We start from the raw sequence: 16932 nt of genomic DNA on the forward strand, positions 1-16932 counted from the left end.
AATCACACCCCATCGTGTAACTCTCAAACCAGGTGTAGTGTTACCACGAATCAGACAGTACAGACTGCCACCTGAGGCTGTAGCAGCCTTATCCAAAATTATTGACGAGCTCATCGCTCAAGGAGTAGTTGTAGAAACTGACTCCAATGTATGTAATTCTCCGATCATTCCAGTCATGAAACGTACTGATCCAAATGCACCCCCAGTATATCGATTAGTGATTGATCTTCGAGAACTTAATAAATGTATTATTCCCCAGTACCCAGTTGTCCCAGATATCTCTTCCCTATTGACAGCCATTGATTCCGAAGCCTCATTTTTTACAGTCATAGACCTCAAGAACGCGTTTTTCAGTGTCCCCATTCATCCAGACAGCCAGTTTCTTTTCGGATTTTGTTTAAATGGAAGGAGCTATAAATTTACACGAGCTCCTCAAGGTTTCACAGAAAGTCCTAGTATTTACAGTCAAGCACTTAAGAGACAACTAGACAACATTCACATGCCAACTGACACTGCCCTGCTCCAGTATGTCGATGATCTACTGATCACAGCCCGTTCTGAACGTGCTTGCGAGCGAGCATCACTTACAGTCTTGTATTTCCTTGCCGAGATGGGGCACAAGGTGTCCCCTTCAAAGCTTCAATTCTGTGTCCAGCAAGTGATCTATTTAGGCCACTTACTGTCCAAGAGGGGTAGGCAGTTGACACCCGACCGTATCCAGCTAATAGCGAGTCTTCCTCAGCCCAAGACACAGAAGGAGGTACGTGCTTTTATCGGCCTTACTTCTTATTGCAGACAATGGATTCCTCAGTATGCATTCCTAGCCAAGCCACTGATACAGTTAACGACACAGGAGGCAACCGTATCGACTGTCCTCCCTTGGACATCTGAACATACACTTAGTTTCAATGAGTTAAAGAAAGCTTTATGCCAAGCTCCAGTTCTAGCTACACCGAACTACAGTAAGCCTTTTACACTTTTTGTCACAGAACGTGAAGGTACAGCATTATCTGTTCTCACACAAGATCAAGCAGGACAATACAAGCCCTGTGCTTATTTTTCGAGCACACTAGATCCTGTAGCCCAGGCTCTGCCTGCGTGCCTCAAGTCAGTTGCAGCCACAGCACTAGCTATCAGACAAAGTGATTCCATAGTACTAGGACATTCCTTGACAGTACAAGTTCCACACTCCGTGGAAGTTCTTTTAAACCGAACACAGACTCAGCACTTGACAATTGCACGTTTAACAGGTTATGAATTGACACTGTTCCAGCCACACATAGAAATCAGGCGCTGCAACGTTCTAAATCCTGCTACACTGTTACCGTCAGTTACTTCAAATCCTGCCACACATGACTGTGTGGAAGTAGTTAATACTATGACTAAGCCAAGACAAGATCTGACAGATATTCCATTACCAGATCCCGACCTGACACTTTATGTGGATGGTTCATGTATGAGAACAAGTACAGGAGAACTAGTAGCCGCGTATGCAGTGACTACAGACACTGAAGTTATAGAAACACACCGTATTGACACTCTGTCCGCTCAAGCAGCAGAGCTAGTTGCTCTGACACAAGCCTGCATACACGCCAAGAACCTGAAAGTCAATGTTTACACAGATTCACGTTACGCATTTGGAGTCGAACACGACTTTGGAGTGCTCTGGCAGGAGAGAGGTTTCATGACTTCTCATGGAACCAAGATTCAGCATGGTCTCCTTATTCAAGCTCTGTTAGATGCCATACACTTACCGACATCTATTGCTATCATGAAGTGCAAAGCACATACGAAAGTTACTGACACTATTTCTCAAGGTAATGATCTAGCAGATCGCACAGCCAAGCTTACAGCACAGACTCCAGACATTTCAGTTAATCCGACACAGACACATACTCCAGATCTGACTACCTGTATGACAGTTAAGGACCCCACTCAAGATGTCATAGATATTCAGTTACATGCTACTCCTGATGAAATCAAGAAATGGTCCGAACAAGGAGGGGTCCAGACAGATCAGGGATGGGTGACGAAGGGAAAAGCCACATGGTTTCTCCCTGACTCTATGGTTCAAGTCATTATCAATACCGCACATAGTCCAGCACATTTAGGAGAAAAAGCTATGTTAGATAGTATCCAGAACATTTGGTCCAACAAGCATTTACGAGCTGCAGCCAAGCAGAAAGTCCGTACCTGTATGATATGTTGCCAGTTTAATCCAGGTAAAAGTGTCCCGGTGGAACAAGGTGGATTCCAGCCCCCTGACCACCCTTTTGAAGTCCTCCAAATGGATTATATTCAGATGGAGCGATGTCGAGGTTTCAAGTATGTCCTTGTAGCTGTATGCGCTTTGTCCAGGTGGACAGAAGCATATCCAGTCCCAGATTACACAGCCGCGACCACTGCCAAACAGTTGGTTCGTGAATTCTTCCCCCGTTACGGACTCCCAAGGGTCGTATATTCTGATAACGGCCAGCCATTCTCATCTGAGCTCATGAAACACGTTTCCCTTTTGTTAGGGTACCAGTGGAAGTTCCATTGTGTACGCCATCCTGAAGCAGCCGGTCTAGTAGAGAGACATAATCAGACCCTGAAAATCCGCATCGCCAAAATATGTAAAGAGAAAGGTGTGGACTGGTTAGTAGCTCTGCCAGTCGCTTTGTTTTATATGCGCATGGTCGCACATTCCAGATCAGGTCTGTCCCCGTACGAGGTCGTATTCGGCCGCCCCCCTAACATGTGGGGTACACCTAGACCCGAAGTATTACCGATGTTTCAAGTAATATGCTGACAGATTACCTAGCTTCCTTGATGTCTGCCCTACACTCTTGTCGTTCACAGGTTGCCGCCGCATTTCCAGACAATACCGAGGTGGCACCGCATGAAATCGTTCCCGGATGCATGGTTCTTGTGAGGAACTTTGATCGTTCAAGTCCGCTGGAGCCTCGCTGGAAAGAACCCAAACAGGTCCTCCTGGCCACCCGTACTGCCGTCAAGCTGGAAGGCAGGAAGGGCTGGGTCCACCTGTCACATGTGAAAAGGTTTTACGGACTAAAACCTGTTACCAAGAACATTTCCGAGGATTGTAAAGACTGCCAAAGTACTATTCTTAAGGACTGTCCCGCAAAAGACAATGATACAGATTCCTCCCTGTTAGAGAAAACTCCGCAGCAGGAGTATAAGAAAAAATTAAGGTCTAGTAAAATAAGTCAGCCAGTTTGATTGTCTAAGTCCTCCCCTAGGTGAAACGGTTAGACCGGTTTCTGACATGTATATAATAGACCCCCACAGAGAGAGAGTTAGTGAGAACTCTAAAAGTTGCACTATTATTTTATGTTTTCTGCTATATTTTAGCATTATGATTTCCTGCATAGGTTATGCATTTTATTTGTGTTTTCCAGTGTCTCATGTAAATAAGTCTGCTAATGCTACAGTAGAGCACACGTTTAGTGATCTGCCTCCTCATGAACTCTCATATCGTCTCGCTATGCGAAATAATTCCTTTATCCGCATGTTACATTATTCACACCAGACCAGCAATGCCACTAATTGTTGGGTGTGTGGTCGACTCCCCCCTTTCCAGACACCGAAGGGAGTTCTGCCACTTTTTCCTTATCCATTTTCACATAATGGTTCGTGTGGAGCATGGTCCACGTTAACGTCATCCTCAACAGATATGTCTTTTCTTAACAGTACATGTTTCCCAGACAAGCAAGGTCTTCCCCACAGAACAGGGCTAGATCTAGAAAATGAAGTTTATAATTTGGGTAATTATTCTTCGAATTTTATGGTCCTGAATGTTCAGTCTGATACTACTTCAGACTTACCTGCTATGTCAGTATTACCAGTAAAAGGTGAATTATGTGTCCGAAAGAATGGTTCCGTACATGTAGGCCATAGTGATTGTACTACTATTGTCAAGTATAGTGACAGTAGGAAATCTATTTTCAAAGCTTCACGTCATTCTTATTTTGTTTGTGGTCAGACCGCATATGTTCGTCTGCCCCTCGATTGGGATGGTACCTGTTACATTGCCTTCCTACTGCCACCAGTTTTTCTAGCCCCACCTGACTATCATAGGAATTCCCACCTAGTACATACGAGACACAAGAGAGACCTCCCGATTGTCGATTATACTGAAACTGCTCTAGAACAATACATAGATATCAATAAAGGTGTCTTCCCCTATTTAGGTACTGTCGTGAATAGTAAACTGATACGTAGATTAACCAGAACACTCGAAGCAGTAGTGATTGAGACTACCTCTGCTCTAGGTAACTTGACCGAAGAGCAATCCTTTATGAGAATTGTCGTGCTCCAGAATCGTCTCGTCCTTGACGTCATACTGGCCGATAGGGGCGGGGCATGTAGAGTCATCGGATCTAGTTGCTGCATTTTCATTCCTAATAACGCACCGTCTGTTTATTCAGCTATTACCAGACTCCATAATATTGCCCATATGTTACACCAAGATCCAGGCACCTGGACATGGTCCGGTTGGTTCTGGAATATAATTTCCGCCTGGGGATGGAAAGTATTATCCTTTCTAGGTATTGCAGTAGCGATCATATTCAGTTGCTGCCTCTGTTTACAATGTGGCCCTGCGATTTGCGGCATTTGTGCTACCTCTTGTATTCCTAGTCCCGAGTCCCGTTCTAAATCCAGTTCCAAGAAAATTCGAGGCGAGCAAATGATACTGTATGAAATGATAGATGGTATCATGAATATTGATGTTTCCTGATGGAAACGTAGTGACAAGGAGGGAATGTGGAAAAGTAAATTTTGCCATGTTCTGTGTCCCTACGTGTCCTCCATCTTATGTTATGTGTGCATGATTAATATGCATATGTATCCCCCATGTTTGATTAAAGACGCAATTACAGTTGTGTCCATCCCTAGTATGCTAGTTTCCAGTTCTCGTGAATACTACGAATATTAGGCCTATGTAAAGTTACGTTGCCACGTTTCTCAGTGTGCACGTTATTCCAGTAAAAGTCCCCGTTTCTAGGCCTCAAAAGGGCCCGGACACCAGATTCAGCTCCTGTCTCCTGAACGCTCGCTGAGGAGCGATACAGCCCCCACCTGTATCCTCGACCCTTCACTTACTTCCTGCCTCGCAGTGCCCGGCTTGGCCTGGCTCTGCCTACGAGTCTGCCAAGAGTATGTTATGATTCTAGTTATCTGTCCAGCCCTCCTTCTCTGCATTCCTAAGCTACTGAATCGCATCAATAGTTTCCGTCATTGTCTAGCCTTTACGTCTCCATGCAGGAGAAATACTGTATTAATGGTCATTTAATATTCTTCATCACGCACTACATGTAGAATAATGCATGCTCCAGTCTTAGAGTCTGTTAGCCTCTCCCCTCCTGACTCTTAGTTTATATCAACATGTCCTCTAAACATTAGATACTAGATAGGGTTTAGGTACATGTCGCCCTGACTCTCCAGACTTCAGTCTCTACTCCTAGCGCAGAGTTCATAGCCCCCAGCTTCTCCTAGTAACACGTCATTGTCAGTTTGCGCGCACCATCAGGTCAGAGGTCCCGGCTCCTTAGGTAGCCCCCTCCATGTTTCCGCCCCATTTATGACATATTCTGTTACGTTTACATCACATGTCCATGTATACGCCTCCTGTTACACCCATTTTCACCCTTATCTTTCGCGACTGCTATTGACCACACCCACTGCTCCGCCTACTGTATTCACTGTAATGCAACTGTTTTAGTATATATGCTTGTGTACGGTTATTAAATGTTACGCCGATTCCTTTTCCCCTAGCGCGCTCATTCCCTGTCCCCCCTGCAGGGCCCTGCCATCCTGTTCCCGTGCAGGTTGTCCTGTTCCTGTCCTTTATGCTGTATTAAACCTGCAAACTCCTACTACCTCGAATCTTGACTCTTATTTATTGAGCTATCTGTTATTATTATGTCCAGTCAAACCTAGATCCGGTATTATTTATTTATATACCACAAGCCACAGAGCAGATAACGAGAAACTGCTCGTGGTACTTTGGACCTTGGCCTCCTAAGACTTTAAGTCCGGCAGGAGACCACCAGAAACCGACCACAAATAACTGTATGCAACATATGCCTTTTATCCCATAGGGAAGCATTGCTGCGTAAAGAAGAACTGAATTACACTATTTGCTTACCTGCAAAAATACACATTAAAAAAATTACTTACGTGATAACGAAGTTCTTGGTATCAAAACTTACATAAATATCAGAGTTGTTTTTCTAAATTGGTTTTGAAATTATTCTTGAGTGTCTGTTTTATTTATTGTCTCTGTGAGTACAACAAATATTTAGCACTGCCCTCTGCTAAGCCTAACTGCTCGCCCACGCTACCGCAAAAGAGAACATTTGAGTATCATTTGTGGTTCTGTAAACCAACTGGGGTTTGCCTGGAATCTTTGCACACTGTACATCGGTATGGTCCACTATATAAATCCACGAGATCCAGCGAGGGTGAAGCTAGGTGCCGAGCGGGTGCTGAGCGTTGCGGGCGGTGTGCCATTGTCGCTCCCACCCCCCTCCTGTGTTCTATGGGGCGTGGATCTATTTCTTTACAAACTCCTAGGTTCCTCGCAAAAGAGGTAAAACCCCACTACTTATGAGTTTGTTTCTTTTTCTTTTTGCACCAATTTACACATAGTGCTATTTTTAACTTTCACGACCATTGGCAGGGCGGGCCTTAGCGCGCCCCTCCTGTCATTGGCACACTCGCTTACCGGTCCTGATGAAAGCCCAGTAAAGTAAAACATAAAAACGGGCAGAAACATGTTGACCTTCTTTACAGGGTAAACACCAGTATAAAGTAATTGGCTAGTTTCCCTTCACATATCTCATTTTTTAATATGTCAGGTTGACCAATGAATAAAGTTTTGTTTGGTACAACCTTTGACATTTTTAACCTCAGTATATTTTTTCACACTTCATCTTCACACAAAAACCTGCTCCGCAGTCTCCTGGCGTCGCAGCACACCGGGGAGGTATTCGATCTCTCCCGGTGGACCCGATGATGAAGCATGTCACCACTAGGGTGAGTGAGGGTTTCCTGAAAAAACAGTGTATTTTTTCTTGAAATTTGGTCTTACCATCGGACCACTTACAACTGGCCTCAGACTTCACGTGCGACACCCACCTCCTTTATATACTTTATCTTTATGGTCACTCTTCTTTTGATTACCTGTCCACTATATAAAGAGCCTGCTTCCTAAACTATGCTATGGATCGGACAGAAACAGGCGAAAGCCAGGAAGTTAAAATATTCAGAAGCATAGCCAAGTCGCACTCCGTGTAGCACTACGAAGTGCTTAAGATCAGCTTAAAAAGCAGAGGTGCTCAAGAAGAACAGCGTTCTCCAACTCCATGATGGAAGCTAATAAGTGGAGCTTATACAAAGGCTATGCCATAAAACACTACCAGAAGTATAGAACCGAATGTCAGAATGCTAGAATACAGAGAAGGAATGATCAGAACATGAAGCTAAGCTCCCCTTGACTAAACGTATGGAGATTCTGATAAATGAAAATGCAAACCAGAATACTGAATAAAGCGAGAGTGCAAAACAATAGAACTTAGTTTCTTATTACTCACCAGTGGCCACGTCTCGGGCACCAAAAAAGAAGTCAGAGGAGAAGAAAGTAACCCCGTAGAATGTGAAAGGATGGAAGGGAATGGATCGGCCACAGAAGTCGAAGAGCCAGATGAGAACACAGGATATGCAAAAGTAGACAGGTCGGCTGTAGGCAATGATCCAGTTGTGACCCTATGGCAAGAAAGAGGGAGTTACAACCTACCACCAAAATCAGCTCACTCTTGCCTCATCTTCAAAATGTCAAATCACTTAAAGTCATTTCACACACACACACACACACACACACACACACACGCACACACACACGCACACACACACGCACACGCACACGCACACACACACACACACGCACACACACACGCACACACACACGCACACACACACGCACACACACACGCACACACACACACACACACACACACACAGAGCTCTGCTTCTATGGTGATGTAATCTGAGGGTCCTGAGAGAAGCTCCATCTAACCATCAAAACAAATGAGAAATTTAAAGAAATGTTTCCAAAGAAGAATCACATCATAAAACAGTAGCTGCAACATGTGGTGATCAGTAAGTTATACATTAGAGTTAACTCGTATAAACACCCGTTCTTTTAAGTATATCCGACCGCTGTCTAATAAATTATGACATTTATATATTGGTAAAAAGTTTATACAACCATAAACGTTACTGGTGTTCTCTCAAATAGGCAGTGAGAATGCCACCAAGAGAAAGGAAGAGGTTATGGAAACGTTGTACACCAGTCCAAGCATGCAGTTTTTATACATTATCAAACAGAAATACAATTTATTTCCAGAAAACACACTGTAGGTTAACCTGGAGGTTGTTTTTTTTTTTTAACCCAAACATGATTCAAATCCACTGAAGAGCACCCTCTGAGCAGTCATTTAACCCAGCCAAGAAAGAAAAACAACAATGCAGACATTTTTCTACCAGCCAATAGCGAGGCCTCAGTCATGTGTCTCATCTCAGAGGCCAGTCCTCTAGAACGAACTTTGTGAAACGGATTACCTCTCTGCCGTGAGGCACATGGGCTTGTGTTTGTACTTTGTAAGAGGGATCAAGCACAACAGGGTTCTTTTCGCCTTGAAATGGGTACTAATGCATAGACTTCGTGAAATATTGCAGCGGAGTTGGGAATCATTGAGGTGTTCTGAAGGTAAATATGGGCTGGGATTAGGAGTACAAAAAATAAGATTCCAAATCCAATATGGATAGAGAAATAGGAATGGAGTATCATGTTTCGGAACTACAAACTCAACATATATTTTAATTTGGATTTATAAAAGCCCTGTATGTGTACAATGTTTTTAATCACTTGTTAGACCTTTGCCAACCTTATTTTACTGCCATTTGGCTCACTCATAGGGGCGTAACACACATTCCTGCAGTGTGTGAAAAGAAGGATGACCAGCACCTTCTCACAATGCAATCACAGTAGCTCAAGGTATTTTAAACGGAGGGCACCAGACAATAATACAAAATCATGATAGGAAAAGGAACGTGAAGGGCTGAATAGGAAAACAGTTCTTTGCTTGTGATGATAGCTCTCCAGTATTGGCATATTTCACAGATTCACATGCTTTAGTCATTCCAGTCAGAAAGCTGCAAGTCCATGGCAACATTACAATAGCTGTTCCAAGTTAAATGTTAGCCCTAACACAAGAACAATTGCTCTTTACTAATATCATTTAAAATAAGCCAAACTTCAAAACAATCAGAGAATCGGTCTGAAGAACACACATCGAGAGGCCACCACCCTTTAGATTGTGTAGCACCAGGGGAGGCTCCTTCGCAATTGCGAATGAGCATCACACCACTGGCTCAGAGCCAGCAGCTGAAAAATAAAAGAATATTGTATTATCATTTTATTTTTCAGGTGCTTGCTGAGCCAAGTGTGCGCAGGGAGGGGCGGGGCCATTGGAGTGAGTGGAGTGAACTTATAAGTGTGCATGTCAGTTTGGTTGATTGTCTTAGGCCTGCCAAATAGACATGCACAGTTAGGTTTCTACAACCCAGCTGTATTCCACAGCCGGGTGGAGAAACGGCACACACTCCCTGTGCCTGAGCGATCGATAAAACAGCCCACTCAGGCCAATGCCAGCGCTGCTCTTATGCAGCATGAGAGCAGCACATGAATTGGATGGGGAGTCTCTGCTTCCTGCTGCCTCTGGGACACCATCATAGAAGCAGTGAGGCGCAAGGCAGCATCAGGTACATTTTTAAACAAATAATTAATCCCCCCTCCGCTGTTACCCCATAACCTTCTATTGCCAGCAGCCGTGACTGTGTTGCATTTGTGTGAAGGAATAATACAGATAGGTTAGCTTCTCACATGAAGGAGGGTAGGTCGAATATAAATCAATGAAAGACACCAATATTGGAGAAGTACCATTACATACAGGCAAGTAACTATTTTCTTCTCCAGTATTGGATCTTTAATAGGTTCACATGCTTAAATCAGAACAACAAGCAGCACACAATAAATAACAATAAAGTAATATCATGGATGGAGGATAAAAACCTCAGTGTCTCAAATTATTGAAACTCATGGCCTGGCCTGGCCGCCTGTTGCATTTGTTTGCACAGTCACTTCTAAAGAAGTTATATCACATATATGTATGTACATTCTTTCATGTTGATGTTCTGCATATATCAGTCAATTACACTCCAGCGAATAGAGCCATTGTAGTAGACAACTCTGGTAAACTGAGCCGTCTGCTCTGAAGTAGCTTGTCCACTTTTATGTAGCAGAGTAAAATTGCATCTGCAAACCATCGAGCTATACTCTACTTGAAATGGCTTATCTCTTATATGGGTTGCCAAATGCGACTGAAAACCGATCTAACCTCCAAAAACTATTTGTTCTATCCAGATAGAATTCTATACATCTTCTTTACATCTTCTTATATCAACAGAATGTAAGGAGAAGTTGTTGGATATGGAAAAAATGATTCCGCCCCCTTTCCCCCCCCCCTTTTTTTTTTTAAACAGAGTTTTATATAGAGCAAACTTGACCCGAATCGGGTATCAGAGCGCTTTACATAGCACCAGTTTCGTTACATGAGGGCACATTCATTTTTGTTTGGCACGGGGAGATTAAATGATTTTCCCAGAACCACAGGATGTTCAGCGTCATTGCTGAGACTCAAGCCCAGTTCCCCAGATTGGTTAGGCCAACTCCTCTCTACTTCCTCCCTCCCACCCAGACCCTAGTAACCTCTGCCTGCTTGCATGGAATTGGCATGTGCAATTTACATGTGTTGTAAAGACACCATTCTTCTGTTTACCCCAATTCCTAAAACCTTGTTCATATGGATATTAATTCTTATTTGTGACAAATCAGGTGCACTGCAACTGAGTGCATCTTCACCACTCGTTGTCCTGCTGAAGCAAGAGTTCTGCTGTTCAAGACTACTCTGTGCTGTATTGCCCAATTCCAGTGGGCTTGTGCTTCCTTTGATAACTCCTTTAAATTGTTTTTTCCTCATTCAATTATATAAAATATTGCAGTGGTATTGTTGTATTAATCAATCTGGAGATGAGCTTCCTATCTTTCCATGGACGAATCCATCATCACAATAAACATTGCAGGCTCTGTGAGGAAACTGAAACCCTTCGATATGTTGGACCTTTTCATCCCCCACTCCGGTCTCCTGTCTCATCTCTATTGTTACTTCAATGTTATCATTGAAAATGCCCTACTATTCGGAACTATTGATGGTCCAGTTACTCGTGGAGAGGCCACATATGCAAGACTGAAAGGAATCAATGGAATATTGGAGAGATCGCGCCTTGAATTATCATACCATAATCATAATACATTCTGGTTGATCGGTCTTGCAACCCGTTTAACTTCTTCTCTGAAAGAAACAGGTTTTCTTTTCTTGTATTCAAAATTGGTCCCAGAAATTGAGTTTTGGTACACCGACTTCTGCAAGTTGACTTTAAGCCCTAAACTCCGGAACTTGCTCAAACATGATTGAGTTGTCTTTCTGACCAAACTGTAGATTGGACCTTTTATAAGCCTGGAGCCCGAATATAAAAACACTTGGTGGCCTTAGTTTCCTTAAATTAACCGTGACTGGTGATATGCACTTCAGGGCTAGCATCCTTAACTTTTGTTTCTTGAGGAAGACATTGGCATCTTTTCTCCTTCTTTTTCCTTATTAAAAGATTGAGGATAGAATCCGCAATTTTTCTGGGATTTGGTAACACCTTTTCTTTCTATTGTCCTGCTTTGTATAATAGAGAGAATTTTCATTTGCAACCTTTTTTTAGATGGAGATGTTGCAAACTGGTTAGTGATGTTTTTGGAAGTCTTTCGGAAAACTCCAAAACACCCTTTTCCACTCCTTCGAGGACTCATCCGTCTGTTGTGATTATGCTCAAAGCGTTTAAGCGAAAGGAAATATTTTTACAAAATGGCTGTGACTGTTAGTGACCGGTACCTGCGCTTCATCAGTGTCTTCTTCCAGTATGCTGCAATCTGGAATGAGTAGCATTTCTTCGTCTTGGGTTCTCAAACATGATGTTGTTTAAAACCTTTATGGAGTATGGCGTGGTTGATGCTGTATTTGGTATGGTTGATAACTGTACTACTGATATCCACCCTCTATAGGCTGGCTCTACCAATGTATAACCAAAAGCGCTGTCGCTTGCAGCTATCTGCGGTTTCTATTTCATTTTTTTACCTTGGAGCCTCATCTACTTGTTTCCCAAAGAATAATGTTACTTACCCAGTAAACATCTGTTCTTGGCTTGTACAGCTGTAGATTGACATGCTTTGCATACATCTAGAGCTGGGTCCGGGCATTTGCAAGTTGTTTATCTTCAAAGCAGTCAGTCATGAGGCAGGTGACTCCTCCTTTTGGTGATAGTGCGATGGGCATTGACTCCATTGTTAGATTGTTTTCCCGCAGAGGGTGAGAATGGAGTTAGTAGTAAAGAATAGCGATGTCCATGTGCATGTATGTATAATAAAATAGATGTAAGAAAGTGCTCTCTTTCTGCATGGTATGCCCCCACCTTTTGCTGAATTGCTGATGTTCTTTGACTGAGTGTGCCTTGTGCTCCTGCTAATCTGGTACCCAGGGCCTATGTTCCTTCCCTAAAATTGCTTTGAAGCCTAAACCCAATTGGCATCTCTAGCCAAAGGTCAGCCCCTGGTAAATGGTACCACAGGTACCCAGGGCACTGTGACCAGAGAAGGCCTCTAAGGGCTGCAGCACTTTTGTGCCACCCTTAGAGGTCATGTACCATGACACTCACACACTGCCTTTGCAGGCTGAGTGTCTTGTGCAGAACAAAGTTAAGAGTCGACATGCACACATCCCTGTGTGCCATGCCTACAAACCACTGCCCTGGCATAGAACAGTCACCCCTCTGGTTGGGTGCACTATGCCAGTGGTGAGGGTACAGGTGCATCAGCCCTGTACCCAGACAGTGCCCACGTCCATTCCTGGGCATTGTAAGTGCAGTGCTGGCATTAAGAGTATATGGTGCTGGGAGTTTGTCATTACAAACTCCACAGCACCATAATGGCTACACTGAAAACTGAGAAGTTTGCGATCAAACTTCTCAGCACATTAAAACCGCAATGCTGCCAGTGTGGGATTCAATGTAAAATGCACAACAGAGGGCATCTTAGAGATGCTACCTGAAACTCTACCAACTTCTAGTGACCGACTGAGTGGCTGCTTAGGCTGCCATCAACAGACCTGTTTCTGGACTCCTGGGTTGAGAGCCTGCAGCTCTCGGGGGCTGAAACAATGCACATCCTGGGAGGAGGTGCCAAGCCTCCTCCCCCAGGATGGGCAGGGTTCCCAAAGGGAAAGCTTCAAAGACATGCCGCCGGTTGGGCAGGAGAACCAGCGGGAAAAACAAGTGAGGGAAAAAGGTGTGCCCACCTCTGCCAACTCCACCCCTCAGGTAGGGGCGGCGAGGTGAAGCACAACTCTGAGTTGCCACCATCTTGAGGATGGGAGAACCAACCAACCAACCAGGGACAGGCTCCTGCCACCCTCCCACTGAAGGGTGGCACGATGGATTAGTTACTTACCTGTAATCCTAGTTCTCATCAAGGGGTATACTCATCAAAGTCATAATCTATGAATAATCCAAAGGTGTGTGTGTGTGTGTGTGTGTATATATATATATATATATAGCTTTGTCTCTTCTCACCACAATACCTCATGGATGAAGTCACAGCACTGCAGCAGGTTAGTTTCAAGAATTTTTATTTACACACCATGTGCAAAATTAAAGTGCATCAAATAACGGTCTTTTTTATATATACATTTGAATATTTAGGTGTAACCTTAAATGAGAACATGACATGGGGGACACACCAGATCAAGGCAAACATGAAATTGGTGCAGATCGTGGGTGGCATTACAAGGATGATGAACAAATCAACATATCGTCCACTTGGTCCTGTCATCCAGATCTATAAATCTCAGGCACGGGGAGCTGTCACCTATGGGGCTGAATTGTGGGGTCACACTTCTGCCCATAACATGATGATAACGGAAAATAAATTCATCAGACAATTGGTTGCTCTTCCATCAAGCACGCCGCTACTGCCTCTGAGACTAGATCTGGGAGTTAGACCGATCGTAGAAGAACTGGGACTCAAACCTCTATCATTCTGGCGAAGATTATGGAGCAGCCAAGAACTTACTAACTATAGGACTGAGCTCGAGGAGTTTTTAACCCTACCAAAAGCCACCCATATTCCTTGGCTAAACTACATAAAAAGGTCATGTGAGAGTTTGGGGCTCCTAGAACTGTGGTCTGACCCAGCAAATGCATCTGCCAAGATATCACGCAAAGTTCTGTCAAAAGCTTACTATGATCTAAAGCTCACCATTGCTTTGGACAGTAGGCGCAAGGGTTCCCTGACTAACTTATTTACTCAAAGCAAAGACTTCCATTTCCTAGAACGTGTACTGGATGGTATGACCCCTGTGCTAACCAGGAAGTTATTTCTCCAGTGGAGATACGGAACATTACCTTTCAGGTCTTTTACTAGCTCTTGGTCATCGCCACCAACCACTGAGCAATGCCCGGCATGCGCACATTCTCAAGAAAACGATCTACATGTTGTTCTATTCTGCAAAGCCTATCAAAGCATTAGAAAATATTGGCTTGTCCCCCTTCTCAAAGACCTGGGTTTCAGACAGTTCCTTCCTGTGTACAGAATTCTAAAGTCTGATGTGTCACCTCCAATTGTCTTTGCATTGGCAAAATATCTCACAGCAATGTGGTTTATTCGTACCCGCATCTTGAAGGCAGAGGCGAACTCATAATAATTTTATCTTACTAATGATTTTTAGTTTCTTGTTGATGAATTGTTTTATATATTGCCAGTCGAATTTTATAATTAATGTTTTTTATTGATTTCCGCAAAGTATAAGGACTGTGATTATTTGTATTTCTTTGATGATCTAATAGATCGAAATAAAGATTGAATTGATATATAAAATGGCTGAAATTACATAGGTTTGCATAGTGACACCTAAACTCTCCCAACCCCTAAGGAAGAAAGAGAGCAGTAAACATTTGTCACATAACAATGCTTTATTGCCATAGAAAAACCTGTAATTGCATGCATTTGCCAGTAGGCTGCAGTAGAGTATAAAGAAACGAAGAAAACTGACACTTTGCCTTTAATGCATTAGAGTAGGGGTACCGTGCCTTTAAGACCTGTAGGCGACCCCCTGCTCCCATGATGCACCACAGGTGGCAATTAGGACAGTTCTTTTTGGAGGTGCATAAACACCTGAGTAAATCCGTAAGTAACATATCATAACTTTGCAGTAATGCTCGTCCGGGGAGGTGGGTGGGTCGCTTATGACTGATGAGTATACCCCTGGATGAGAACTAGGATTACAGGTAAGTAACTAATCCTTCTCATCCAGGGGATACTCATCAATAGTCATAATCTATTAATAGATTAGCAAGCCCATACCCAAAGTCTCGCGGACGAGAAACCAAGTATACAGCAAAAAACATGAATTTTCATCACATTTAAAATGCAGTTATCCAAACAAATTCCTTAAAGAGGCCTGTCCCACTTGGGCATCGGCCTGTGCATCTGAATCTAGAAAGTAATGGCGGGTAAAGGTATGCACTGAACGCCATGTAGCCGCCTTACAGATCTCAGATATTGGAATGTTGCGAAGGAGAACTGTAGTAGAAGCTACCCTCTAGTAGAATGTGCATGAGGTTTGCCCTGTAAAGCTTTGCTAGCTAATTGGTAAGACAGAGTTATACAGGACCTTTTTGAAGCTGACAGACCGGTATTAGTTGTCCCATAATTAACAAAGAGCTGGTCAGACTTCCGAAGTGGAAGAGTTTTAGCCAGGTAAAATTTCAAAACCCTCCGGAGATCTAGAGAGTGTAAAGACCTCTCTGGGGGAGTGGTTGGTTGAGGGAAGAAAGTCGGCAGAGTGATGGTCTGATTGATATGGAAATCCGAGACCACCTTGGGCAGGAAGCCTGGATGTGTTCTCAGCACCACTCTATTGGCATAAAACACTGTGTAAGGTTCCTTGCAACACAGGGCCTGGATCTCGCTAACCCTGTGGGCTGAGGTGATGGCTACCAAAAAGGCAGCTTTTCAAGTCAAGTGCTTCAAAGATGCCTTATGGATAGGCTCGAAAGGAGCACCCATCAATTTGGTAAGTACAATGTTAAGCTCCCAGGGAGGAGAGGGGGACCTCACTGGTGGAAACACTTTAAGCCCCTCTAAGAAATCTTTGACCACAGGCATGAGGAAGAAAGAGGTCTGAGAAGGAGACTTCCTATAGGCTGTTATTGCCGCTAAGTGAACCCTAATGGAAGGGGTACTTCAGGCCTGACCTTGCCAAATCCAATAAGTATGGCAGAATCACCTGCTCCTGACCTTGGATTGGATCAAGAGAATTGTCCATACACCAAATGTAAAATCTCTTCCACTTGAAAGCATAAGACTTTCTAGTGGAGGGCCTCTTCGCCTCTAAGAATGTTCATGCAGTCAGCTGACAGGTCTAGGTGGCCATATTGGATGACCTCAGGAGCCATGCCGTCAATTAAAGGGAAGGAAGGTTGGGGTGAAACACCCTCCCCCATCCTTGGTCAGCAAGCCTGGGCGGTAGGGCAGTCTCCGGTGAGGAACCTCCGACAGCTGGAGGAGATCCGGGTACCACCACTGCCGTCACCACTCCGGCGCTATCAGGATCATCCCGGTGTGGGTCCTGTAGAATTTCTGTATCACCGCCGGAATCAGAGGCAGGGGAGGAAAAGCGTACAGCAAAGTCTGAGACCAGCTGATCA

The 16932-nt window shown here is 43.9% G+C and overlaps 1 protein-coding gene across 3 annotated transcripts in view; it reads right to left on the minus strand.

Annotated features, from left to right (window-relative positions):
• PCNX3 (pecanex 3) overlaps positions 1-16932 on the minus strand; it is a 713235-nt gene that overhangs the window by 415731 nt on the left and 280572 nt on the right. For all 3 annotated transcript variants that reach the window (XM_078660716.1, XM_078660718.1, XM_078660717.1), the window contains exon 14: positions 7599-7770. In XM_078660716.1, coding sequence (XP_078516842.1) covers positions 7599-7770 — 172 coding nt within the window. The remainder of the gene's footprint in view (positions 1-7598; positions 7771-16932) is intronic.

The sequence above is a fragment of the Lissotriton helveticus genome, chromosome 9 (genome assembly GCF_964261635.1).
Source record: "Lissotriton helveticus chromosome 9, aLisHel1.1, whole genome shotgun sequence".
NCBI lineage: Eukaryota > Metazoa > Chordata > Amphibia > Caudata > Salamandridae > Lissotriton > Lissotriton helveticus.